The following is a 27,527-nucleotide window of genomic DNA, read 5'->3' on the forward strand; positions in this document are numbered from 1 at the left end:
AAACTTTTCTTTCACTCATGGTTGGTGTTTGGCTAAAGCCATTTATTATCAACTGTGTTTACTCTTTTTAAATCATAATGGCAACAAACTAGCCAAATTACTCTGATCAAAAGTTTACATACCCCGGTTTTTAATACTGTGTATTGCACCCTTTAACATCAATGACAGCTTGAAGTCTGTGGCATTTGTGGATGAGGCTCTTTATCTTCTCAGATGGTAAAGCTGCTCATTCCTCTTGGCAAAAAGCCTCCAGTTGCTGTAAATTCTTGGGCTGTCTTGCATGAACTGCATGTTTGAGATCTCCCCAGAGTGGCTCAATGATATTGAGGTCAGGAGACTGAGATGGCCACTCCAGAACCTTCACTTTATTCTGCTGTAGCCAATGACAGGTCGACTTGGCCTTGTGTTTTGGATCATTGTCATGTTGGAATGTCCATGTTTGTCCCATGCGCAGCTTCCTGGCTAATGAATGCAAATGTTCCCCTTTTTTTTGATAACCTACTGCATTCATCTTGCCATCAATTTTGACCAAATTTTTTGTAGCTCACACAAACCCAAAACATCAGCGATCCACCTCCGTGTTTCACAGTAGGAATTTGGTGTACCTTTATCATAGGCCTTGTTGACTCTTCTCCAAATGTAGCGTTTATGGTTGTGGCCAAAAAGCTAAATTTTTGGTCTTATCACTCCAAAAGACTTTGTGCCAGAAGGTTTGAGGCTGGTCTCTGTGCTATTTGGCATATTGTAAGCGGGATACTTTGTGGCATTTGCATAGTAATGGCTTTCTTCTGGCGACTCGAACTAGCAAGCCCATCTTTCTTCAAGTGCATCCTTATTGTGCATCTTGAAACAGCCACACCACATGTTTTCAGAGAGTCCTGTATTTCACCTGAAGTTATTTGTGGGTTTTTCTTTGCATCCCAAACAATTTTCCTGGCAGTTGTGGTTGAAACCGTAGTTGGTCTACCTGATCGTGGTTTGGTTTCAACAGAACCCCTCATTTTCCACTTCTTGATTTAGCGTTTGAACACTGCTGATTTGGCATTCTCAATTTCTTGGATATCTTTTTATATCCCTTTCCTGTTTTTATACAGTTCAACTACCTTTTTCCCCCGCAGACAATTATTTTGCTTGCCCCATAACTCCAGAAATGTCAGTGCGGCACTGGATGAAAGGTGCAAGGGGTCTGTCAGGAGTGCAGAAACTCATTGACCTTTTATGCACACACTAATTTACATGCAAACAGATCACAGGTGAGAATGGTTACCTTTTTAATAGCGATTCCAACCCCTTTGTGTCAACTCTTGTGCATGTTATCGGGCCAAAACAACCAGGTGATGTCAACTTTTGGTCATGGTCATTTGGGTAGTTTCTGTTGCCACAGTTGATTGATAATAAATGGATTCAGTCAAACTCTAACCATGAGTGAAAAACATTTTTGTGTTATTCATATACTTTGAAAAATGGCCAAAAAATCATACATTTTGCCATGTAAACTTATGAGCACAACTGTAGTTACAGATCATCAGCTTTTTTTAATATAACAGACACAGGGGCACATAACGTTATGTTGCAGAGGGGATGGGATGTTTTTATTGTACTGGGTTAACCACTTTAAACCTAACTCCAGAAAATCTAAAAACTCTCTCATGCGATAGGGCTGCATTCACACTGCAAGGGGTAATGGCTTGTTTATGTCCAAAGGGACAGTAAAGCTGTGTAAATTGCCTGTTTCAACCCCCACCCACTCCCTTCCTTGCTGTGGCAGTTTGACTGTGCCTCATGATCATTGCAGGGTTATGATCCCTACATTGGTCTTTATATCCGAGAACTACACTGCCGGAATATTAGGGAGAGAAGCCTGTAGGAGAGGAGGACCAGGAAAGAAAGGCTGCTTTACCAAATCCTCTAGACATAAATGGAGCGGTTAACCCTCCCAGAGGATTTTTAGGTTTTATGGAGTTAAGCTTTAAAGAGCAATAGATTCAAAATGTACTTCAACTTTTTATTGTGGAAAGAACCTGGTGAAGTGTGTGTCTATCTTGTAACTGCACAGTGTTTGTTATTAGATAACAGCTGCTCTCTAAGGGCTTGTTCACACCAGCGAGTCACACAGATCGCAGGCAGCTGGTGTGCGCCAGGAGACGCTACTTTTTTATATGATTACTTTTTTTTTTCTTTTACTTTATTAAAGTATCTCACAAATGGCATTTCAGTAGAGTTCTGTTCACTTTAGTGATTCTGCGATGTAGTGGTTCATGTTGCAACCTGCTTTTCTGAAAAACAAAAAGTACTGCTTGCAAAGAACCTGTGACTGAACACCACTGAAAACCTAGGAATTTTACCTTGTGTGTGTGTGTGTGTGTGTGTTTTTTTTTTTTTTTTTGCTACTCTGGAATTGGCTGCCAACGTATCCTCAATGCATGTGGTGTGAACAAGCCCTAAAATGATGTAGTAACATGCAAAAATAACACATCTTGCTTGTTAATTTCAGTTCATTCCATATCCTGTTGCACTAAATGCTGCCAATCAAAATGGTGCTGTGGTACCCTCTTTTGCTGATGTGGGATGGGTCGCTGATGAGGAAGAGGGGGGAGAAGCATTTACTAGGCTAAGGTAAGTTTGATTTAATGTAATGCTATTCTGATCCATGAAGGTAATTGACCTCATATCTTGGAGTCTGGGCAGCAGGATGAGGCATGTGGCTAGTGAGTGCAACATGTGTGACTCCAATACCAGCTGCTGGTAATCGATCAAATTGTAAAACCTCAAATCTCACGTCGATTTTTCTCATATTGTTGTTTTTTTTTTCCATTAGGAGATCTTGTCTGTCTAGCTTGAGTTTGATTAAATATTTGGTTCTTTTAATTTCATTCATTTATATTGTAATTATTGTAACTATTGTGATATTTTTCTAGGGCACAGAATTATGTGCACCACAGTCTGTCGTTGGAAGATGAGTTAAGCCATTATGACAAGCCACTTAGAAGACAGGTATCCATGCCTGCTCTTTTGAAGGAGGCGCCAGAGATCAGATTGCAGCCAGCAGCCAACGAAGAAGCTTTGCAGAAGATCAATGTATTGGAAAATGAACTGGCTACCTTGAGAGCACAGATTGCCAAGATTGTTACTATCCAAGAGCAGCAAACTGTGACTGCAGGTATTTCTATATAGGGTTTCCTGATCAGTTATGGTGTGATGTTCTTAGGAATTCCTCACTCCTCTTTTGGAATTTTAGTAGTCTGTTGTAATGGTTTTTGTTTCAGCATATAAACCTGGCGTGTGTAAATGCAAAAAAGAATAAAACTGATTATGGCATACTATATAATTGTATTGCCATATCTTCTTGGGATCCAAATGTATATTTTTCTTGGTTGGAGTGGGAAAAAAAACAGTTCAGGTTAACTGTAAACAGTCTTGAAAGTTTATTTAGAAGAGTTACAAAGTGAAGGTAGGAAGTGCATGTAGAGGTCCCAACATAGTATTGTGCCAAACTTGGCACCTTGACACAGATTTTAAAGTTCCAATCTTGGACAATTACCATGTAGGACCTCCAAAAGTATATAACTTTACATTTTTGTACATCCATTCAAGCGTTTGCACGAGTAAGATATATAACAATTACATGAATTTGTTAATTTATCATTTGTTATTTCGGAACACCTTTTCAGCTTGACTGCAAACGTCCAGGTTGCAGTGTCTTGTTTTGCAATTGATAGCGACAATTGATCTGTGTTTTCCAATACAGATCAATTGTCGCTATAAATTACAAAACAAGACACTTCAGAAGAGAACTGGTTTTAAAAATATTTCTTTATCGTACATTATGGTATACAGAGGTTTAATCATTACATAATGGATTATATCCACCATCAGTGTCAAAAGGTGTTGGTCATGATCAAGGTGTGCTAAGGAAAAGTTCTACTAAGAAGCCCTCCGGGGGTTAAAGAGCCACGCTTTCGGATCCATCCAAGACGCCTAATAATTATGCCAAAACTGGATAATATCTGGGCCTAGGAGCCGAGGTGTTGCCTGTAATGTCTCTCTTTGAAGGACTGGGCTCTAGGGTCCAGCACTTTCACTATAATATGAGCAAAAGTCCTGGCAGAGTATTTTACAAGGCCCAGGGAAGAGGCCTCCTTTAAATAGGAACCCATATCACTGAAGGTTGGCACAACTTATCCGCCGTGATGGGTGAAGATTGATTCTGTCTGGTCTTCAGCAGACCTGCGGAGGGGATAAGATAAGTATGGGAAAGGTCCTAAGCAAGTATCTTAAAGTGGAGGTTCACCCTAAAAACTAATTTTTAACATTAGACTAAGCATAGTAAGGGCATTTACTTTCGGCAGGTCCTTTTTTTTTTTTTTTTTTTTTCTTTGTACATACCTTTATTTTCTGATTTGGTCCAGGGCTTCCACGTTCTGATGACTCCGGGACTGGGCGTTCCTATCCCTGCCTCAGGGATTCGATGACTACGGGACTAGGCGTTCCTATCCTTAGGTTCGATGATTGACGGCTTGTGAAACAGGTGACCTGTCGCACAACGAGCGTCACCAGATTTCCGCAAATAGCCGAGCTGCAAAACGGCACTATACATCGCCTGCGCCCGCCGTGTAGAGCTGACTGCGCAGGCGCCGTATAGTGCTGACTCGCAGCTCGGCTATTTCCCGACATCTGGTGACACGCGTTGTGCGACAGGTCACCTGTTTCACAAGCCGTCAATCATCGAACCGAAGGATAGGAACGCCCAGTCCCGCAGTCATCGGAAGCCCTGGACAAAAACAGAATAAAAAGGTATGTACGGAGAAAAAAAAAATAACCTGCCGAAAGTAAATGCCCTTACTATGCTGGCGCTCTGCTAGATTTAATGTTAAAAAATTTTTTTTTGGGTGAACCCCCGCTTTAAGGACTTTCCTTTTGAGTGGGATGTCTTGTCGGTATCCACCACTAGAGGGAGTAAAGAGTTGTGATTAGTTGCATACTTCATGTAGATTGCTAAACTAGCACAGTAGTATATGCATTGTTTGTACCTCTGCTTTGGCACTATGTTGTCTCCCTGTAAAACAGGTTCAGGGGTAGGAAAGCATGATATGTGTCTGCATGGATACATATTGGGTGATGTTGCATAAACACGTTTGTAAACGTATTCTTGCTCGCAAGATGCCTGTTCCATAACATACGTTATATATACAATTTCATGCTTCCATGAAGGTACGCTTCCATTGAAGCATTTAGCTTCAACACTTGCCACTTACACATATGGGCAACCATTTGTGTTTGTTTACATGAGACTGCAGGAGGTTGTCTGCAATTCGCAGGGGGACAGCACCTCTTCCGCTTGATGGTCTCGCTCTTTGAGTTAGCGGGACTAAAGGCCCAGGGTATAGCAGTAATTGCATACCGAGGCAATCTGCTGCTGATAGATCAGTCAGTACCATGGCTGGAACTAAGTGTGTCCAGCATGGTCAAGTATCTGGTCAGGATTCCAGTCTAATGGTACATTCGATAAATAGCTTGGAGCGTTTTGGGCAAGGAAGAGTTCCTTACATTCACCTTTTTGCTTAAGGTGCTAGGGATCGTGGCTTCATTAAAAAGAGTCCTTATGCTCAGCTTCATTCTAGGCTACTAGATCCTAACCTGGCATTATCCAATAGGTCTGATCCCACGGATGCAATGGAGTCTCAGTTGGTGGTTCCTAACCAAAAAGTTTGGCAGAAAAGAAGATCCTTCATGCCAGTTACCTGAGAGGTAGTGGCTACGAAGACTGGCCTCTAGGGATTGAGACCAATCCTAGAAGAGACCACTGCCTAGGACAGTGATGGCGAACTTTGGCACCCCATATGTTTTGGAACTACATTTCCCATGCTCAACTACACTGCAGAGTGCATGCGCATCATGGGGAATGTAGTTCCAAAACATCTGGGGTGCCAAGGTTTGCCATCACTGGCCTAGGAGATTCTTGCCGTCAAGGGTCGAAACCTTTGACTGGCACATCTGACTTAATCGCCTGGGCGTTTAGGTTGCAGGTTTGTTCTGTCGGAGTACAATCCGATATGCCACACCACTGGTTGACTTAATTTGTCAAGGAGATACTAGAAGTCATGTTCAGGCTTGGGCAGAGATGTTTTGTGCCTTGCCTATCGTCAGTCTTTCTTGGAATGGAGAATTGGCAGGCGGTTCTCAGGAATCACCAACATATGTTTCCGGCTGTATGGCCTCTACTCCCTGATCTTGTTTCTGATCAAAGGCCGGAGAAAGGGTACCCTGGGCAAAAGATTCATGGGCGTACAGATTCAACAAGAAGTTGAACAGCTTTATGTCTAGGACAAAGGATCTGCTCGCACACGGGACACAATGCATTGTAACCCAGTGGGACCAGTTGTCAGGAGAGCGGGCCTCCAGGACCATGTATTATAGGATCTGAAAGGCCCATATTCCTGTTGTGAAACCAAGGGATGGCATCCTCGAACGTATGTCATAGGTAAAAGTCTTACCTTTCTAAACTAGGGAATGGGTGGAGCTAGCCTTAAGTTCCATCAAGAGGTGAGTCTCGGCCTTGTCAGTGTTTTCATGATCGCTTGCTTCGTACTCTCTTGATCTGGGCTTTTCTACAAGGGGTAACGCATATAAGTCGGCCAGTTGGCCCTTGTGCCTGGGGGATTTGAGTCTGGTTTGTCGGCTTGCAGGGACAGCTTCTTGGGCCGATGCACCATATTTCCCTTTATCCTCCTTCAAGGGAGTTGGTGTTCTTGGTTGCGGTAGCCTCCGCAAAAGAATTTCAGTATTGGCAGCCTTCTTTGTATAGAGCCATACTAATTTGATGTTGAAACCTCACCCAGCCTTTGTTTCCAAAGGATTTCGTTTTTTCTTTTACTCAAAAAACTTCTTGTCTCCTCCTTTTTTCCAGAAACTTGGTTTACGGAAGGAAAATTCTTTTTTTTCTAAATAGAGATGAGAACAATTAAGGTCTATCTGAAAGTTTCAGATACAAGAAACTGATGTTTGTTATGCTGCTAGAAGACCCTAGAAAAGGGGTAGGCAGCATTCTCTAACCAGCTATTAAAATTATTGCTCTCTCGTTATATTGAGAGCAGTCACTGCCTATCTGAAGCAGTTGCTCAGATACGGTAGACTGATGTTTGTTGTGCTATTAGGAGGCCCCAGGAAAAGGGCAGGCAGCGTCTAAACCAACTGTTTCGATGTTGATTCATCAGGCTGTTATTTAGGCTTGTGGTTGAAAGAGGGTTCCCCTGTTTCTTTTAGAATGCACTCTACCAGAACAATAAGCGTTTCTTGCACGGTGCATTACCAAGCCGTTATGACTCAAATTTGCTAGGCCGCAACTTGCTCGTCGATACTTGTGATCACTAATATTTCTCAGGTGAATGTAACGGTTAGAGGATACTGTGTGTTTTTTTTTTGTTTTTAGCGCAGTGTGCTGCAAGCAGCAGTATGGGTCCTCATGTCTGATGGCAGTCTGCGTTTTGTGTCTCCCTCCCCTTAAGTTGAGCATTGCTCTGGGATGTCCCATTATGTAAAATCCTTTTTTTGGAGCACATCACGGGACATGGAGCTCCCCCCTCTTTTTTGAGGATATTGGGACACTTCTTGCTTTGCGACAAAAACTGGGGAGCTCCCAGTATGGGAGGGGTTAATTAGGGAGGAAACTTCCTGTTTAATTGATTACACCAGTGGTCCATCACCTGACAGTAGATCTAACCCATTATGTAATGATTGAACCTCTGTGTCCCATGATGTACTCCAAGAAAAGGATTTTACAGGTAATCTGTAATAAAAATCTATTTTTGAATTCCCTAAAGTGTCATTCTAGCTAGCATATAAGCGCCTAATATTGCTGTTTAATTGTAAAGCATATTATTATACATTAATAGTACACTACATTGCACAGGCTGGATATTTGTAGACCCTAGGTTATAGGCTGGTATCATAACTATACCTTAACCCCACACCGTAAGGCAGGCCTCGACAAAATCTGGGCGCCAGGTCACAATTGCAACAAGAAATCGTGACCTGGCGCCTGGGGAGGCTTAGGGCTACAGAAGGCCGCAAAGCCGCGGGCTCAATTACCGGCTGGTGCGATCGCGGTGGGCCCGCGCCCGCCGGTAATTGAGGCCGTGGCCTTCACATTGAGGCCAGCAGGAGGCCGTGGCTTTGCAACCTTCACAGAGGGAAGCTGAGGCCTGCAGAAGGAACCTAGGAGTGGCCGTTGGCATTACAGGTTACATTACAAGTGGCAAAAAACACTGCCATCTCCTTCCCTCCAATTAGAACCCCCAAACATTATATATATATTTTTTTTCTAACACCCTAAAGAATAAAATTGCGGTCGTTGCAATGCTTTCTGTCACACCGTATTTGCGCAACTGTCTTACAAGCGCACTTTTTTGGGGAAAAAATACAACTTTTTTTTTTAAATTAAAAAATAAGACAACAGTAAAGTTAGCCCAATTTTTTTTTTATATTGTGAAAGATAATGTTAGGCCGAGTAAATTGATACCCAACATGTCACGCTTCAAAATTGCATCCGCTCGTGGAATGGCGACAAACTTTTACCCTTTTAAAATCTCCATAGGCGACATTTAAAAATTCTACAGGTTGCATGTTTTAAGTTACAGAGAAGGTCTAGGGCTAGAATTATTGCTCTCTCTACCAATCGCGGCGATACCTCACATGTGTGGTTTGAATACCGTTTACATATGCGGGCGCTACTCACGTACAGTAGGTGAACCCGATTTTGTGTCAATCTCGCTCTCTTTCTCGGCGAGATTGAGCACCTACGAGCCCCATCGCGGGAGCCAGCGCCGAGCTGGCTTGCCACGATGGAGACAGAGACGTCATAGAAGCGACGGGAGATCCGACTTGGATTCCCGCCAATTCTACACGTGTGCGGCGTTTGTTATGAATCCTGAGGGGGAAGTCCCCGCCGGATTTTAAATAAAAATCCGGCATGGGTTCCCCCCTCAGGAGCATACCGGGCCCTTAGGTCTGTTATGGGTTGTAAGGAGAGCCCCCCCTACGCCGAAAAAAAACGGCGTAGGGGGTCCCCCTACAATCCATACCAGACCCGTATCCAAAGCACGCTACCCGGCCAGCCAGGAAGGGAGTGGGGACGAGCGAGCGCCCCCCCCTCCTGAGCCGTACCAGGCTGCATGCCCTCAACATGGGGGGGTTGGGTGCTCTGGGGCAGGGGGGCGCACTGCGGCCCCCCCACCTCAGAGCACCCTGTCCCCATGTTGATGAGGACAGGGCCCCTTCCCGACAACCCTGGCCGTTGGTTGTCGGGGTATGCGGGCGGGAGGCTTATCGGAATCTGGGAGCCCCCCTTTAATAAGGGGGCCCCCAGATACCGCCCCCCCACCCTAAGTGAATGAGAATGGGGTACATCGTACCCCTACCCATTCACCTGCAAGAAAAGTGGTAAAAACACAAATAAACCACACAGGGTATTAAAATATTTTATTAGTCTGCTCCGGAGGCCCCCCCTGTCTTCTTTATTGGCTCTTTTACCAGGGGGAGCTTCTTCTTTGACGTCTTCGGGTTGGTGGGGGCCGCCGTCTGGTTCTCTTCCACCGCCGGGGGGGTCGCTTTTAAAAAAGCCCCCACCCCCCGGCGGGTTTCCTTCGGCGGGGGGGCTTCTTCTTCCGCTATCCCGACGGGTCTTCTCCGCTATCCGGGGGGTCTCCTTCTATGTTCGCCGCTCTCCGCTGTTGACTCGGCGCACCCCGGTTCTTCGTCTCGCTGTCCGGTCTCTTCTTCCGTGCTGTACGTCTTCTTCTTCTTCCGTGCTGTGAGTTCTTCTTCCGCGCTGTGACGTCATGTTCTTCACTTCTCTTCTTCTCCCGATGTTGACACGCCGGTCCTTCTCGCTGAAATGACGGATGCGCGCCTTGCATCGGACCTATATAGGCCTCACAGTCCCTTCATGCTCTGTACCTACCCATGTGATACCTACCCACGTGGTAGGTATCACATGGGTAGGTACAGAGCATGATGGGACTGTGAGGCCTATATAGGTCCGATGCAAGGCGCGCATCCGTCATTTCAGCGAGAAGGACCGGCGTGTCAACATCGGGAGAAGAAGAGAAGTGAAGAACATGACGTCACAGCGCGGAAGAAGAACTCACAGCATGGAAGAAGAAGACGACGTACAGCACGGAAGAAGAGACCGGACAGCGAGACGAAGAACCGGGGTGCGCCGAGTCAACAGCGGAGAGCGGCGAACATAGGAGACCCCCCGGATAGCGGAGAAGACCCGTCGGGATAGCGGAAGAAGAAGCCCCCCCGCCGAAGACGCCGGAGGAAACCCGCCGGGGGGTGGGGGCTTTGTTAAAAGCAACCCCCCCGGCGGTGGAAGAGAACCAGACGGCGGCCCCCACCAACCCGAAGACGTCAAAGAAGAAGCTCCCCCTGGTAAAAGAGCTAATAAAGAAGACAGGGGGGGCCTCCGGAGCAGACTAATAAAATATTTTAATACCCTGTGTGGTTTATTTGTGTTTTTACCACTTTTCTTGCAGGTGAATGGGTAGGGGTACGATGTACCCCATACTCATTCACTTAGGGTGGGGGGCCGGTATCTGGGGGCCCCCTTATTAAAGGGGGGCTCCCAGATTCCGATAAGCCTCCCGCCCGCATACCCCGACAACCAACGGCCAGGGTTGTCGGGAAGGGGCCCTGTCCTCATCAACATGGGGACAGGGTGCTCTGAGGTGGGGGGGCCGCAGTGCGCCCCCCTGCCCCAGAGCACCCAACCCCCCCATGTTGAGGGCATGCAGCCTGGTACGGCTCAGGAGGGGGGGGGGGGGCGCTCGCTCGTCCCCACTCCCTTCCTGGCTGGCCGGGTAGCGTGCTTTGGATACGGGTCTGGTATGGATTGTAGGGGGACCCCCTACGCCGGTTTTTTTCGGCGTAGGGGGGACTCTCCTTACAACCCATAACAGACCTAAGGGCCCGGTTTGCTCCTGAGGGGGGAACCCATGCCGGATTTTTATTTAAAATCCGGCGGGGACTTCCCCCTCAGGATTCATAACAAACGCCGCACACGTGTAGAATTGGCGGGAATCCAAGTCGGGATTTTTTCCAACTTGGCCTTTTAGCAGAAGTTGATCAAACAGGGACTGCCAACCACCGATCAAATTTCAGACTCTCCCTGCTGAACCAGCTGGATTTGGCTCAGTGTTTGGGTTAACTTTAGTGAAAGGTTGCCAATAATCACAAAGTGGGGCCGGACGAGGATGGCGCTGGACGTACTCTGGATGAGCTCTGATTGTGAAGATCTAATCTACAGCCATCCTGCATTGGTACTGTAATTTGGATGCCCAAAATACCCTCATCCAGTGCCCGGGATTCTCCCTGTACAGTCCCATACCTTTTTTAGCTGCCTGGGACGTCTTCCCACTCACCGGGGTGATTCGAGGCCTACTCCCTCATAGGAGCTCCGTCGCCATCTTGGGGCCTAGTGAATTGCGGACGACACCGCGATCGAGTACAGCGGGGACAGCGGACCGATCGATTCACCCGTCCTCCTTCTCCAGCGACATACTGCTCTGAGAGGGGTGCCCGGAGCAACCATCCAAACGGTGACTGAAGGAAACACCCGTCTTCTTAACGGAGGCCCTCTGACGCACTCATCAATTGAGGTGATAGCACCATCTTGTGGCCTACGCACTTAATGCAGCATACATAAAAAAAAAAATTTTTTTATGAGGTAAAAGCTGCTGGCTTTTGGATAACTTTCCTCATAAAATCACCCTCCAGTTCCTAAAAGCTCAGTGTGGGGGTTTAAGCAGTATTAATTACAAATATTTGCAAGAGCCTGGAAGCAACCCATTTTTTTTTATTTTTAAGGCCTTCTCCTCAGGGTCTTAATAAACACCCAGGATCCATTTTACCTCACGCCTGTGTGAGAAAACAGGGTCTGCCCTGTTATTAATATTATTTGAAGCATTTTGGATGACTTTCTTATGCTGAGGTATTTCTTTGTTAACTAGTTACCTAAATATGAGAACTGACTGTACGATTTTTTGGAATTCTCTCTCATAATCCGCCTCAGTGACTAAAACTCAGTGTGTGGTGACTTGTGACCATTTTCCTGCGACATTAATGCGAGGAACTGATAGAATATAGATGGATGTTATCCCCAGGTCACCGTTACATCTTGCAACCTACATAATCCATTGTATAACACTATTTGGAATTTTTAATATATTTATTTCTTCTCTAAACTGAAGTAATTTTTTTTTTTTTTTTTTTTTTTTTTGTACACTGGATACCTGACTGCAATAATAGACTAATCACAGTAGTCAGAGGTTGGTTACCAACTCGACACGGTGCCCAGGGCCTGTGTTATACATTATCGGATTATCCTATGATTATCCCTGCAATGGAAACTTACTGAGGTGTTCCTACTCACTGTCTGATGTTAGTCGACGAAAGCTGCAGACCTATCCACTAATATGACACCTACATGATACGTAATTGGAGGCATTTTCATGGTGCTAGTCTTTTTACAATACTTACTGTAAAGGCTCAAAGCTAGGTATGGACTGATCACATGATTAACACCCGCTGAATGATGATGGTTATAGGACTGTTATACCTATAGGAGCTTATATAGGAGTTATAGGAGTGAACTGCTGATTCTAAACTATAGTGCGACTTAACTCCTGCTGATACAAATTCATTATAGCACTTATTATATATGAAGGGGAAACAGGGCAAAAAAAATAAGAACTCAATTATCAAGGAGAGTCTTTTTGATATGGACACCCCTCCTCATACAAGTCCTCAGGTGCCTGTGGTGGATCCGAAGTTTAATGAACAAATCTCATCTCATTTGATGCCCTCCTCATTGCCTCCTCCCTTAGGTTCTACTACAACTTCAGCTATATTTTCATCTGTAGTAAGGGAGGGAATAATACCTAAAATGGCTGATCAAGGGATTCCTATGGTGTCTCCCTCACATGACCCTATACAAGTAACTGCTAACGTTGAAACTGCCCCAGAAGTTTCTTTCAATGTTACTGATCTCTATAACAGGATCTCTGAAATGCTGGAAAGGGGTTTAGCTCACACGGCTGAGAAAATTACTAAAGATATTAGGGCAGACTTCCAATGTCTTGGCAACAGGATTGATTCTGTAGAACATAAATTGGACACTAACGTTTCTAAAACTGAACAACATGATAACCATATCCATTTCCTACAAGAACAACTGGAGGCCGCTCAGGCTAAGATTGACGATTTGGAAAACAGGTCAAGAAGAGAAAACTTCAGAGTTAGGGGTCTTCCTGAGTCCATTATGGACGTTCATTCAGCAATACGAGACATTATGAGAATCCTCCTTCCATCTGCACCTGATATAAAATTGGAAATTGATAGGGCTCATAGATCATTAGGTCCACTGAGAAGAGATGGTTTGCCCAGGGATGTGGTGGTCAAGCCTCATTATTTCTCCACCAAAGAAGACATTATGAAACGGTCCAGACAACAGGAGAATCTTCAATACCAAGGTACTAATATACAAATATTTTCTGACATTTCACCATATACCATTCAGAAAAGAAGAGCAATGAAACCGTTATTGTCTGCCCTCATCAACAAAGACATCAAGTATAAATGGGCTTTCCCCTTCGCCTTAAAATTCAATTATAATGGTAGAAACCATATAATACATAATTTCCAAGAAGGTGAACGACTTCTGTCTGATCTGAAAATTATATCTCTTGATCCTGTCATGGACACTAATCCGCCTCAACTTCCATCTGCCAAGAGGAACACACCTACTAGTCCGACTCAAAATCCTTGGAACAAGGTCAAGTACAGGAAAATTGGAGGTGACCAAGCACCCTGATATTGAATAGACTTACCCAGGACGTATCTCTTAATCTTTAATTCAGATGGATTTTTATCCCGGATGCTTTTTAAAAAAAGAAGACTCCGGGATTACATGTCTAGATTAATGCCGTTTTTCTTTAGATTATTCTCCTATTGTTTTTGGGTCATCCTATGATTCACATGCCTTTTTTCTTAAACTTGTTTTAAGGTGTAATGTTTATTCTGTCGGCAACTGACGACGGTGAGGTATTGAACCTCAACTTACCTCTTGTGTCGACACTTTGTCGACCCAATGGGTAAGAATATAGTCCTTTTCTGGGACTATGCAAAAATTTCTTGTTTGAATGAGGGAAGGAGAATCATTCTCTTCCCCCATTCTGGGTCACGAATTGACCTTGCACGATCTAATAGTTTATTGTGCTATATGTTTTTTTATTTTTCTCTTTTTATCTCTCCTTTTCATTTCTTTTTCTTTCTTCTTCATACTCTCTTCGTTTCTTCAGCCTGCCTGCCATTGTTCGTATTTACGAGACTATTGATGATATCTGTACGGTCCCGCATGTTCATAGATGTCGACAAGACTTATGGCTGGATCGAATGATGTATCTAAACCCCTTAGTGTTGTTACTCACAACACTCAGGGGTTGAATTCTCCTGTTAAGAGGCGCAAAGCCTTTCAAGTATACAAGTCTCTCCGTGTAGATGTGGTTTTTCCTTCAAGAAACCCACTTTCCTAAACGATACAACCCTTCCTTTATGCATGCCCACTTTCCATTGTTTTACCTAGCTAAAGCAGAAAACAAAACTAAGGGTGTGGCCATCTTGTTTTCTAGGTATTGTAATTTTAACCTGACTAAAGAATTTGGAGATCCGGAAGGTAGGTTTCTATTGTTACAAGGTACCCTTGATGGCAGACTATACACATTTATTTCTTATTATGCTCCTAACAGAGGTCAGAAAAAGTTTTTCTCACAGATGCTTGATACCCTCCGACCATTTATGGAGGGGATCATTCTTATGGGTGGAGACTCTAACCTAGCTTTTGACACGGGATTGGATAAGTCCAAACCTTCTGTCAAGGGAATCGTCAGACCGACTAAACTTAGTCTACAAGTAGCACACATTCTACATCGGTCTAGATTAACTGACATCTGGAGGGAGATGAACCCCAAAATTAAGGACTATACTCACTACTCTAACCCTCACCACTCTTATTCGCGTATAGATCATATATTAATCTCTAACCATCACGTCCCAGCTGCCATTAAGTCTCATATAGTTGATGTTTCTTGGTCAGATCACTCGATGGTTCTATTGTCACTGAGGAGAGAGGACACTTCTCCTAAAGTGTCTCATTGGACACTAAATAAGTCTATTTTGAAGGACCCTGTCCTAATGAAGGATATTGAGCGATCTCTTCTAGAATACTTTAAGCATAATGATACAGGAGATGTGTCCCCTGAAACTCTGTGGGCTGCCCACAAGGCTTCTATCAGAGGCAAAATTATACAAGTGGCCGCTGGCCTCAAGAAACATAGACATAAGGAAGCTGGAAAACAACTATCTAGAGCTCCGTAAAAAACATAAATCTGATCCTCTTAACTTTCCAACTCAGGCACTTGATGCAGCTAGATCTGCCCTAAACTTGGTACTTACCACTAAAGCTGGGGAAGATATGAAATGGACTGGAGCTAATTTCTATAAATTTAAAGATAAAATAGGCCCGATGCTAGCTCATAAACTCTCACCTAGATTTCAATCACGGTCTCTCCCTAAAATAAGGATGACTGATGGTTCTCTTACCCTGAATCCTAGGAAGATAATGGAGGCCTTTCATGATTTTTTTTCTAAGCTTTATGCATCCACTGATGATTCTTCTTCAGAGGGAATGGATGATTTTCTGGACAATTTGAATCTACCTCAATTGACTGAAATACATAGAGAAATGATGGAGTCTCCCATATCAGCTGAAGAAGTATTGTTAGTAATTAAAAACCTAAAATTAGATAAAGCCCCGGGCCCTGATGGGTTTTCAAGTGCTTATTATAAAACATATTCGAGCATTTTGACACCTTACATGGTTAAATTTTTCAACCACATGACCGGTGGAGTTCCCATAGACAGGCAACTTAATTTAGCTTATATTTCGGTTATCCCAAAGCCAGAAAAAGACCATAGCCTGGTGGAAAACTATAGACCTATATCCCTCATTAACAACGATCTTAAGATACTCACTAAGGTAATGGCCAATAGAATGTCCTCTTTCATTGGCCAGTATGTTAGTAAAGATCAAGTAGGCTTCATCGCTGGAAGGCAAGGTCCTGATCAGGTTAGGAGGGCTGTGGATCTGATCTCCATTTTGAACTCGGGTTGGACTGGTGATACTAATCAAAGGGGAATGCTTCTTTCTATTGATCTACAGAAAGCATTTGACTCAGTATCATGGCCATTCATGTTAGTAGTGATGAAACGTTGGGGGTTTGGCACGAAATTTCTTGGAGTCTTATCTGCACTTTACTCTCATCCTAAAGCTAATATACGCTTTCAGGGTATTTTTTCGGAACCTATTGAGATTCATAGGGGTACTAGGCAGGGTTGTCCTCTGTCTCCCCTGGTGTTTGCAATAGTTATGGAATCCTTGGCTATAGCTATTCGTGAGAACACAAACATCAGGGGAGTTAGATGTGCCAAAATGGAGCATAAATGTGCCTTATTTGCAGATGACCTTTTACTGTTTTTGACCGCTCCAGATACATCCCTACCGGAATTATATTCTCTTTTAGACAAATTTTCTATGGTTTCAGGTCTAACTGTGAATATGGCCAAGTCTAGGGCCCTCAATGTTTCTCTCTCTGAATCCACGGTTTCTCTACTGAAGGAAAATTATGGATTCAAATGGGACACCTCTTATATCAAATACCTAGGTATCTATTTGACCCCCAACATCCAAAACTTGTATTTGGCCAATTATCCACCTATGTATAGAAAACTTGAGAAAGATTTGAGAGATTGGGGGACTCAGAATATAGGTTGGATTGGTAGAATTAACTCGGTTAAGATGACTCTTCTCCCTAGGCTTTTGTATCTTTTTAGATCATTACCCATACCGATAATTAAAAGTCATCTAAAATCCTTTCAAGGAAAGATTATCAAGTTTATTTGGAACAATAAGGGTCCACGCCTTCCATCTCGCACTCTCTATAACTTGCCTGAACAGGGGGGTCTGGGGGTACCCAACTTATTATGGTACTATCAATCAGCAAGATTGGCACAGTTATCGGAAACTTTTCTTAAACATGAACGCCCTGACTGGTTAGATATAGAAGAGCAGGCAACCCCGAATCTAACGATAGAGGAGTTAATGTGGAGTCCTACCAAGAATAGGCCTTCTATTTTATCTCCGACTCTTTCTCAAACCTTTGTTTTATGGGATTCACTTAAAAATAATCCCTCTCTAATTTCTAAAGGCAGACCTTTATCGAGTGTTTTTCTAGACCCACTCTTTGTTTCTAAAATTGAAGTAGATTCGTTCAAATGGTGGCATGACAAAGGGTTGTATCGTATAGGCCGTTTTTTTTCGCGCTCGGGTCCACTTCCTGAACAACACTTCATTGACAAGCTAGGTCTTCCTGTCTCAGAAAAATTAAGATTTTCTCAACTACATGACTATGCACAAAGCCTATGGGATAGTGGCTCGATCTCTGGACTATTGACACCTTATGAAAGTAATTGTGATCAGGGTTTGATCAGGAAGGGGAATATTTCAATCATATATCAATCGCTTGCTAATAACTGCACCAAATTACCTCATATGCTGGCCTGGGAAAGGGAACTTAATAACAACTGGGATTTATCTGACTGGTGTAGTAATTATACTAGATCCATTAAAGGATATGTGAATATATCCCTTGTAGAGGCTAATGTAAAAATGTATACTAGGTGGTATTTAGTTCCCGTTAAACTGGCTTCCATGTATCCGTCAACTTCGCCCCTTTGCTTCAGAGGTTGTCAGGGATTGGGGTCTATGGTACATATATGGTGGGAATGTCCCAAAATACGTGGATACTGGAATAAGGTGTTCAACATAATAAGACGTGTCACAGGCTGTAATTTGCATCAATCCCCCACTATCGCTTTACTTCACGGGATGTTACCCCAAACCTCCAAGGTTACTAGAAAACTCATCCTATACATTCTGACAGGTGCCAGGATCACAATTGCAGCTGCGTGGAAAAAATCTACTGTCTCCATCCGGTATATGAAACAAAAGGTTACATGGATTATGGAACAAGAAAAGAGGGTCTGTTCCATGTTGGATATGTCTACTCTTTTCCATGAAATATGGGAACCATGGATGAAATTTATGGGAATATCTTTTATCCCATAAAGGCTGTGGTGATATTTATATCCTTAGAACGATGTTGTTCGTTGGCAGGCAGGCTGCCATCTCTTTTTCTTTTTACTTTCCCCTGATCTTCTTTTTTTTTATTTTTTTTTTATTCTCTTTTTCTCTTCTTTTCATTGATTGTTCTTTGATTTGATAATTTTGTTTTTTACACGAGGATAACATCCTTGTTATTTCTCATTCTCAGAGTGTTATGTTTAGAAAAAAAAAAAAAATATATATATAAACATTTGTATTAGCCTATGTTTAGGTTATCAAAAGATTCCACCAAATTTTTGGGGATGTTAGGTATGTTAAGGGTTTTGAAAATATATATTTACAGATACTGGTGGGTATTGGTGATAATTATTGGAGGGAGGGAAGGGGGATTGAAAGGTTTGCTTAACCTCTTGGACACAGACAGTTCCCAGTGGGGGTGTCAGAGAGGTCATTGTTATCCAGAAATCCTGTCCTTTATTCGTTCCATGAAATTAGACCCAGTACACACATGGGGTTTTTTATTGTGTGACAACAATAAGCCTAAGGAATTATATAGTATATGGAAATATCCTTTTATTTATTTAATTATAAATTATTGGTTATACCTAGCTTTTCTTTTTAGCTATTACAATCTGTTATACTCTCACTGTATGGTGATAGCATATGATATGGCTGTATATGATAGTTAGTTTCTATGACAAGACCATCTTCTATGTAAAGCAATGCATTGGATTTATTATTTTCTGTGTATTACTGAATCGTATACTGCTGTTATAGTACAAATGTATGTACTTTTATTGAAAATAAACTTAAATTTGAATGAAAAAAAAAGGAATCCAAGTCGGATCTCCCGTCGCTTCTATGACGCGCTTGCTGGTATGTGCTGTCACTATTCCAGTGAGTGCGAGATGTCGGCGAGATCTCAGCACCATGTCGCCGTGAATCAGCGCGATGCTGTCGTGCTAAAAACACAATATCACAAACACCTACTGTATGCGTTCGCTTCTGCGCTTGAGCTTGGCGGGACGGGTGCGTTTTTTGCCATCAGGTGGGGAGGGAGCTGAGCGGAAATGCGTTTGGCTCTCCAACCTATTCTTTTTGTTGTTCCGAAAGGGCCAGGTAACATCACATGGAATATAATGCAGGGCGATCTGCCGGTCATTTCCAAGGGTCTATGCCTGCTCCTCTCTTCCTATCAGAGCCCACTCCTCCAGAGCTATCGGTGTTTCCTGAGCCTTTCAGCATCACGCATCTGTTTTGTGTCCATGCTTCTTTTCTTATTAAAAGCAAAAGGTGGGAGTCCCCCAAAGTGGGAAAGGTTATATAAGGGTGGTGGTGGGGGGTTCTCAGCAAAGTTTTTGCCTGAGTCCAATCACCTAAAGTTAGCAGGGCATAACACTGGGTCTATCAATAAGTCTTCCTGTGCTGAACTTCAAGATACAGAGTTAACAGGTAAGTCAAAACTCACTTTTACACTGTGAGTGTCAAATGATTTAAATCCTTTTTTTTCTTCTTTTTTTCACAAATTCATAGGTTCTGTTCTACCACCTATTTCACCTTGTGCAGCACCTCTGCCCCCTCCTCCTCCACCACTACCACCTCCACCTCCTGCTCTTCACAGAAGTGTCTCTGCAATTGAACTCATTAAGGAGAGGAAAAACAAGAAGAGCAATGTAGAAACAGTGGTAGACAGCACACCAAAGAAGGCAGAAATGCCAAGCATGTTGGATGTTCTAAAAGACATGAACCAAGTGAAGTTGCGCTCTGTGAAAAGGTAACGCATGCTGATGGCATACTTTTCATAGAGAAAGTACAAGAGTCTACTTATTCCTGTCTATGACTCCTTGATCCCTTCTATGTGTGCTTATTTTAAGATTTTTAGAGTGGGTGTCTGCAGAGGGATGATGTAAATTGCATTTATCTGTTTTCCTCTTTCCATCTGCTGATCAGTTATGTAAAATTCTGGAACTTGTGAATAATTCTAAGTAGATTATGTGAACATGCGTATTCTGTCAGAAGACGCCATAAAATCTATTTGTATAGGTCAGTTTTGGTCTGGAGTCTTATTACTGACTCCTTCCTTCCCTTTTTTTTTTTTTCCTTTTCTTTTCTTTTAAAGCAGTTAAGGCTTTTTTTCTCTTGCTGTTGAATCAATGGTACAGTGCTGGATTGTCGGGTATCTTATCCTTTGCATTAGTTCTCTGTTTGACTCTCCAAGGCTGAAGTTGTTTTGCTTTGAATTAATATATTTTTCTGGAAGTAAACCTGTCTAGAAATTTATGTGATTTAGAAATCGTCCACTGAAATAAACTCCATGGGCCAGATTCAGGTAGATCGCCGCATCTTTGCGGTGGCATAACATATCTCATTTACGTTACGCCGCCGCAAGTTTTACGGGCAAGTGCTTGATTCACAAAGCACTTGCCTGTAAAGTTGCGGCGGCGCAATGTAAATCCTCCGGCGAAAGCCCGCCTAATTCAAATGATCCGGCTAGGGGGTGTGGATCATTTAAATTAGGCGCGTTCCCGCGCCGAACGTACTGCGCATGTGCCGTCCCTAAAATTTCCCGACGTGCATTGCGCTAAATGACGTCGCAAGGACGTCATTGGTTTCGACGTTAACGTAAATGGCGTCCAGCGCCATTCACGGACGACTTACGCAAACAACGTAAATTTTCAAATTTCGACGCGGGAACGACGGCCATACTTAACATTGACTGCACCTCATATACCCAGGGGCTACTTTACGCATCGCAAATCTTACGTAAACGTCTTAACTTCACTGCGTCGGTCGGGCGTACGTTCGGGAATTCACGTATTTTGCTAATTTGCATACTCGATCAGGAAAACGACGTTGGCGACACCTAGCGGCGAAAAAAAAAATGCATTTAAGATCCGACAGCGTAATAGCCTTACGCCTGTCGGATCTAATGGTTATCTATGCATAACTGATTCTATGAATCAGGCGCATAGATACGACGGGCGAACTCGGAGATACGACGGCGTATCAGGCGATATGCCGGCGTATCTCTTTTGAGAATCTGGCCCCATGTTTATAGTGTTGGAAACATACATGTGCATCTCAAAAAAATTAGAATATCAAAGTAAATTTTTATTTTTAGGAATTCAATTCAAAAGTGAAACTCCTATAACTTTATATAGATGTGTTACACAGTGATATACAGTGGGGCAAAAAAAGTATTTAGTCAGCCACCAATTGTGCAAGGTCTCCCGCTTAAAAGGATGAGAGGCCTGTAATTGTCATCATAGGTATACCTCAACTATGAGAGACAAAATGTAGAAACAAATCCAGACAATCGCATTGCTTGTCTGATTTTGGAAAGGATTTATTTGCAAATTATGGTGGAAAATAAGTATTTGGTCATTATCAAATGTTTATCTCAATACTTGTTTACATATCCTTTGTTGGCAATGACAGAGGTCAAACGTTTTCTGTAAGTCTAGTAGTATTTCTACCAAAAAGTTCTACTTTGGCTTCATCTAACAATTTGACATTCTCCCAATCCTCTTCTGGATCATCCAAATGCTCTCTAGCAAACCTCAGACGGGCACGGACATGTACTGGCTTAAGCAGGGGGACATGTCTGGCACTGCAGGATCTGAGTCCCTGGCGGCGTAGTGTGTTACTGATGGTAGCCTTTATTACGTTGGTCCCAGCTCTCTGCGGGTCATTCACTAGGTCCCCTCGTGTGGTTCTGGGATTTTTGCTCACTGTTCTTGTGATCATTTTGACCCCACGGGGTGAGATCTTGCGTGGAGCCCCAGATCGAGGGCGATTATCAGTGGTCTTGTATGTCTTCCATTTTCTAATTATTGCTCCCACAGTTGATTTCTTCACACCAAGCTGCTTGCCTATTGCAGATTCAGTCTTTCCAGCCTGGTGTAGGTCTACAATTATGTTTCTGGTGTCCTTCGACAGCTCTTTGGTCTTCACCATAGTGGAGTTTGGAGTGTGACTGTTTTGAGGTTGCGGACAAGTGTCTTTTATACTGATAACAAGTTCAAACAGGTCCTATTAATACAGGTAATGAGTGGAGGACAGAGGAGCCTCTTGAAGAAGATACAGGTCTGTGAGAGCCAGAAATCTTGGTTGTTTGTAGAGACCAAATACTTATTTTCCACCTTAATTTGCAAATAAATTCTTTCCAAATCAGACAATGTGGTTGTCTAGATTTGTTTCCACATTTTGTCTCTCATAGTTGAGGTAATACCTATGACAATTACAGGCCTCTCTCTCATCTTTTTAAGTGGGAGAACTTGCACAATTGGTGGCTGACTAAATACTTTTTTGCCCCACTGTATTTTAAGCATTTCTTTCTTTCAAATTTTGATTATGGCTTACAGCTAGGGAAAACCCAAAATTCAGTATCTCAGAAAATTTGAGTATTACATAAGACCAATAAAAAAAGGATTTTTAATATAGAAATGTTGGCTTACTGAAAAGCATGTCCATGTACATTATAGTATGCACCCAGCACTTGCATGAATCAATGCAGCGTGGCATGGAGGCAATCAGCCTGTAGCACTGCTGAGGTGTTATGGAAGCCCAGGTTACTTTGATGGCGGCTTTTAGCTCATCTGCATTATTGGGTCTGGTGTCTCATCTTCCTCTTGACAATACCCCATAGAATCTCTATGTAGTTTTAGGTCAGGCGAGTTTGCTGGCCAACCCAGCACAGTGATACCATGATCATTAAACCAGGTATTGGTATTTTTGGCAGTGTGGGCAGGTGCCAAATAAAATCAGCATTTCCATAAAGCTAGTCAGCAGAGGGAATTGAATTTCCTGATAGAGGGCTGTGCTGATTTTGGACTTGATAAAACGGTAGACTAACACCAGCAGATGACATGACTCCCCAAATCCTCACTGACTGGAAACCTCACACTGGACCTCATGCAACTTGGATTCTGTACCTCTGCACTCTTCCTCCAGACTCTGGGACCTTAATTTCAAAATGAAATGCTAAAGTTTCTACAGTCCGTGATGATTTGGGAAATCATGTCATCTGCTGGTGTTGGTCCATTGTGTTTTATCAAGTCCAAAGTCAGCGCAGCCTTCTACCAGGAAATTCTAGAGCACTTCATGCTTCCCTCTGCTGACCAGCTTTATGGAGATGCCAATTAAATTTTCCAGCAGGACTTGGCACCTGCCCACACTACTAAAAGTACCAATATCTGGTTTAATGATCATGGTGTCCCTGTGCTTAATTGGCCAGCAAACTCACCTGACTGTAAAACACCATGGAGGATCTGTGTGGTATTGTAAAGAGTAAGATGAGAGACACCAGACTCAACAATGCAGACGAGTTGAAGGCCACTATCAAAGCAACCTGGGCTTCCATACCATCTATAGCAGTGCAACAGGCTGATATCCCCTCCATGCCATGTCGCATTGATGCAGTAATTCATGCAAAAGGAGCCCCAACCAAGTATTGAGTGCATACTACACTGTACATGGACATACTTTTTCAGTAAGCCTACATTTCTGTATTAAAAAAAAATATATATATATATATATATATATATATATATATATATATATATATATATATAATTTTTTTTTTTTGTGGTCTTATGTAATCTAATTTTCTGAGATGCTCTATTGTGGGGTTTCACTAGCTGTAAGCCATAATCAAAATCAAAAGAGACATACTTGAAATGTATCGCTCTGTGTGTAACACATACAGTGGGGATCGAAAGTCTGGGCACCCTAGGTAAAAATTTGTATAAATGTGCATAACGAAGCCAAGGAAAGATGAAAAAATCTCCAAAAGGCATCAAATTACAGATTAGACATTCTTATAATATGTCAAAAAAAGTTAATTTTATTTTCATCATTTTACACTTTTAAAATGACAGAAAACAAAAAAATGGCATCTGCAGAGTTAATATCTTGTACTGCCCCCTTTGGCAAGTATCACAGCTTGTAAACGCTTTTTGTAGCCAGCCAAGAGTCTCAATTCTTGTTTGAGGTATCTTTACCCATTCTTCCTTACAAAAGTCTTCCAGTTCTTTGAGATTTCTGGGCTGTCTGTCATGCACTGCTCTTTTAAGGTCTATCCATAGATTTTCCATTGTGTTGAGGTCAGGAGATTGTGAAGGCCAAGGCAAAACCTGCAGTTTACGCCTCTTGATGTAATCCCCCTTGGATTTTGAGGTGTGTTTTAGGATCATTATCCATTTGTAGAAGCCATCCTCTCTTTAACTTCAGCTTTTTCACAGATGGCATCAAGTTACCATCCAAAATTTGCTGACATTTTATTGAATCCATTTTTCCTTCTACTCGTGAAATGTTTCCTGTGCCACTGGCTGCAATACAACCCCAATGCTTAACAGTTGGACAGAGGTTATTTTCATTAAATTCTGTGTCCTTTCTTTTCCAAACGTACCTTTGCTCATTCCGGCCAAAAAGTTCTATTTTAACCTCATTGGTCCACAAAACTTGTTTCCAAAATGCATCGGGCTTGTCTATATGTTCATTTGCAAAGTTCAAATGCTGATTTTTGTAGTGAGGATGTAGAAGAGGTTTTCTTCTGATGACTCTTCCATGAAGACCATATTTGTACAAGTATCTCTTTATAGTGGAATAGTGTACCACAACTCCAGTGTCTGCCAGATCTTTCTGGAGGGATCGTGCAGTCAAACGTGGGTTTTGAATTGCTTTTCTCACAATCCTGCGAGCTGTTCTGTCTGATATTTTTCTTGGTCTTCCAGATCTTGCTTTAACTTCCACTGTTCCTGATGACTGCCATTTCTTAATTGCATTCGGAACAGAGGATATTGACATCTGAAAACGCTTTGCTATCTTCTTATAGCCTTCTCCAGCTTTGTGAGTGTCAACTATTTTTAGTTTCAGTTTTCTAGACAACTGCTTAGAAGAACCCATGGTGCTGATTATTGTTGGGGCAAGGTCAGATGAGTCTGGGCATTTAAAACCTTTGAGATTGACATCACCTGGTCTTCCCAGACGATTATTGAGAACAATCCATGACACTGGCAGGTCTCAGCTTTGCAAAGGGGGCAGTGCATGCTATAAATTCTGCAGGGTGTCCAAACTTTTGCAGACTTCCATTTTTTTGTTTTCTGTAATTTTGAAAGTGTAAATGATGGAAATAAAATCCCCACTGTATATATAGAATATGAGCTTCACTTTTTGAACTACTGAAACTTTATGATATTCCAATTTTTTGAGATGCACCTGTATTTGATTCTATAAAACAAAATAATTGGAAAAACATTTTATATTATGCTTCCAGAAATGACCGTGTTTATGGTGGTGTGCTGTGTCTGCTTTTTTTAATTAAAAAATATAAATAAAGTTGCATAGTTTGCTGGAAAGGGTGCTCATTCAGAATTTTGTAGTGCTTCTTTTATTAGTTGCTTCCAGTGTGATAAAGAACATTGTTGCTACTCACGTGTTTTTCATCTTTCAAAATGTTCAGTCTTTGTAACTTAGAAACCCTGTTGTCAAGACATTTATTTTAATAAAAATCCTGCTATAAAATGTTAAAAGCACATATAACCTTATGCAGGTCATTTACCTGGAAAAGCCTCCCTTCTGTAGACATCCAAAAGTCCTGCTGCTGGGTGCCACCATCTTAGATGTGATGTGAGCAGACTCGGCAGACCTAGAGCAGTGACTGAATTGACACACTATAGCAGGGGTCTCAAACTCAAATTACCTGAGGGCCACAAGACAGGTTTTCATATCCCATGGGGGGCCGCATACAAACTTTCAAACTTCAAAAAAAACACTACTGGTGTCAGCGAACGCATTATTAACCCCCAGCACTGGTGTGAGCGGACGTATTTTTACCCCCCAGCACTGGTGTCAGTGGATGCATTATTAACCCTGACCACTACACTACACACTGACCACTTTAGGGTTAACGCTTTAAGTCATAATGTACTAGTTTGCACAGCATACTAGCACATTATGACAGGCTTAAAGTGATACAAGAGCCTTGTTATTTTTAACAAAAAAATAAAAAATTTCCTACTTGGTTGGTCTGTGCAGTAGTTTTGCAGAGCAGCCCAGATCCTCATTTTCTCGGGTCCTCCTTTGGGGCTCCTGGCCCCTTCCTACCGCTAGGAGCCCCTGAGTGGGGGCACCTGAGCTACAGATCCCTGTGTCTATTCATGCATGGAGCTGCGGCCTGCCCCTCCCCCCTCATTGGCTCACTGACACCAATGGCGCTTCGCTGCTATGTCAGCTGAGTCTCTGGATCAAGATGGGGGCTCGGGTAAGTATTAGGGGGGGGGCTGCTGCACATAGTATGCATTAAGATAAAAAACCTTCTGCCTTTACAACCACTTTAACCTGCAAATGGAGCTCTACAGCGCAGAGCTGTCGCGTATCCCCTGACGCTTCCATCTTCCCTGGTGTTCTTTCCAGGCTTTTGATTTTTAGCCGCTTTAATGGCCGGACTGTGGCAACGTCACTAATGTGCATGAGAATCGCATTGCTGCGGCACAGAGCATTACGGAAATGTGATCTGAGTTATGCATGTGCAGCTCAGATCACATTATATGCTCACAGGCAGAGGGGGGGGGGTAATTTCTGACAGAAGAGACCACTAGATTCTCTTCTGTTATCAAAACCCTGCCTGTCAGCAAATTTTAAATACCAAGACTTTACTACCACTTCAATGCAAAACACCTTAATGCAGTGGTTCTCAACCTTTCTAGTGCCGTGACCCCTTGATAAAATTTCCCTAGTTGTGGGGACCCCTCACAGTAAAATCAGGAGATAGGGCCCCTCCGACTTTACATTCCTCACCAGTCAGCGGGCCCCTCCGACTTCACATTCCTCACCAGTCAGCTGACCCGTAGTCTCTGGCCCCCAGCCATGCCGTAAACTGAATGGGCAGCTGCAAAGAGGCTGAGTGGGTGGCCGCGGGCTCCGGGGACAGCCCAGCTGGGCAGCCGCGAAAAGGCTGGGAGAGAAGTCCGTGCTTCAGGAACAGCTCAGAATTTAGTGACCCCTGGCAAAACGTCATTCGACCCCCAGGTTGAGAACCACTGCCTTAATGTATGTGTGCTAATGCTCACCCTTATCAAATCTTCCCCTGTAGGATTTTAATTTGGTCTTTTTAAGAATTTAAAGGCCTCCCTTTAAGCATACAAGGGACATTCCTCTCTTCTTTTGGTAAAACCCACAAGGTGGTTTACCTGTAGAGGCACCTTTCTGGGGCTCCAGTTCATTTGTCTAAAATGTTTACTAGATAACGCATCCATGTCTACTAAAAGGCTGGCTGTGAATCACTAGT

General features: G+C 43.0%; 1 protein-coding gene across 4 annotated transcripts in view; it reads left to right on the forward strand.

Moving 5' to 3' along the window:
* Positions 1-27,527, forward strand: part of MTFR1 (mitochondrial fission regulator 1) — a 50,134-nt gene that overhangs the window by 17,635 nt on the left and 4,972 nt on the right. For all 4 annotated transcript variants that reach the window (XM_040354306.1, XM_040354305.1, XM_040354308.1 and 1 more), the window contains exons 4-6: positions 2,495-2,616; positions 2,919-3,160; positions 19,772-20,012. In XM_040354306.1, coding sequence (XP_040210240.1) covers positions 2,495-2,616; positions 2,919-3,160; positions 19,772-20,012 — 605 coding nt within the window. The remainder of the gene's footprint in view (positions 1-2,494; positions 2,617-2,918; positions 3,161-19,771; positions 20,013-27,527) is intronic.

The sequence above is a fragment of the Rana temporaria genome, chromosome 5, assembly GCF_905171775.1.
Source record: "Rana temporaria chromosome 5, aRanTem1.1, whole genome shotgun sequence".
Classification (NCBI taxonomy): Eukaryota; Metazoa; Chordata; class Amphibia; order Anura; family Ranidae; genus Rana; species Rana temporaria.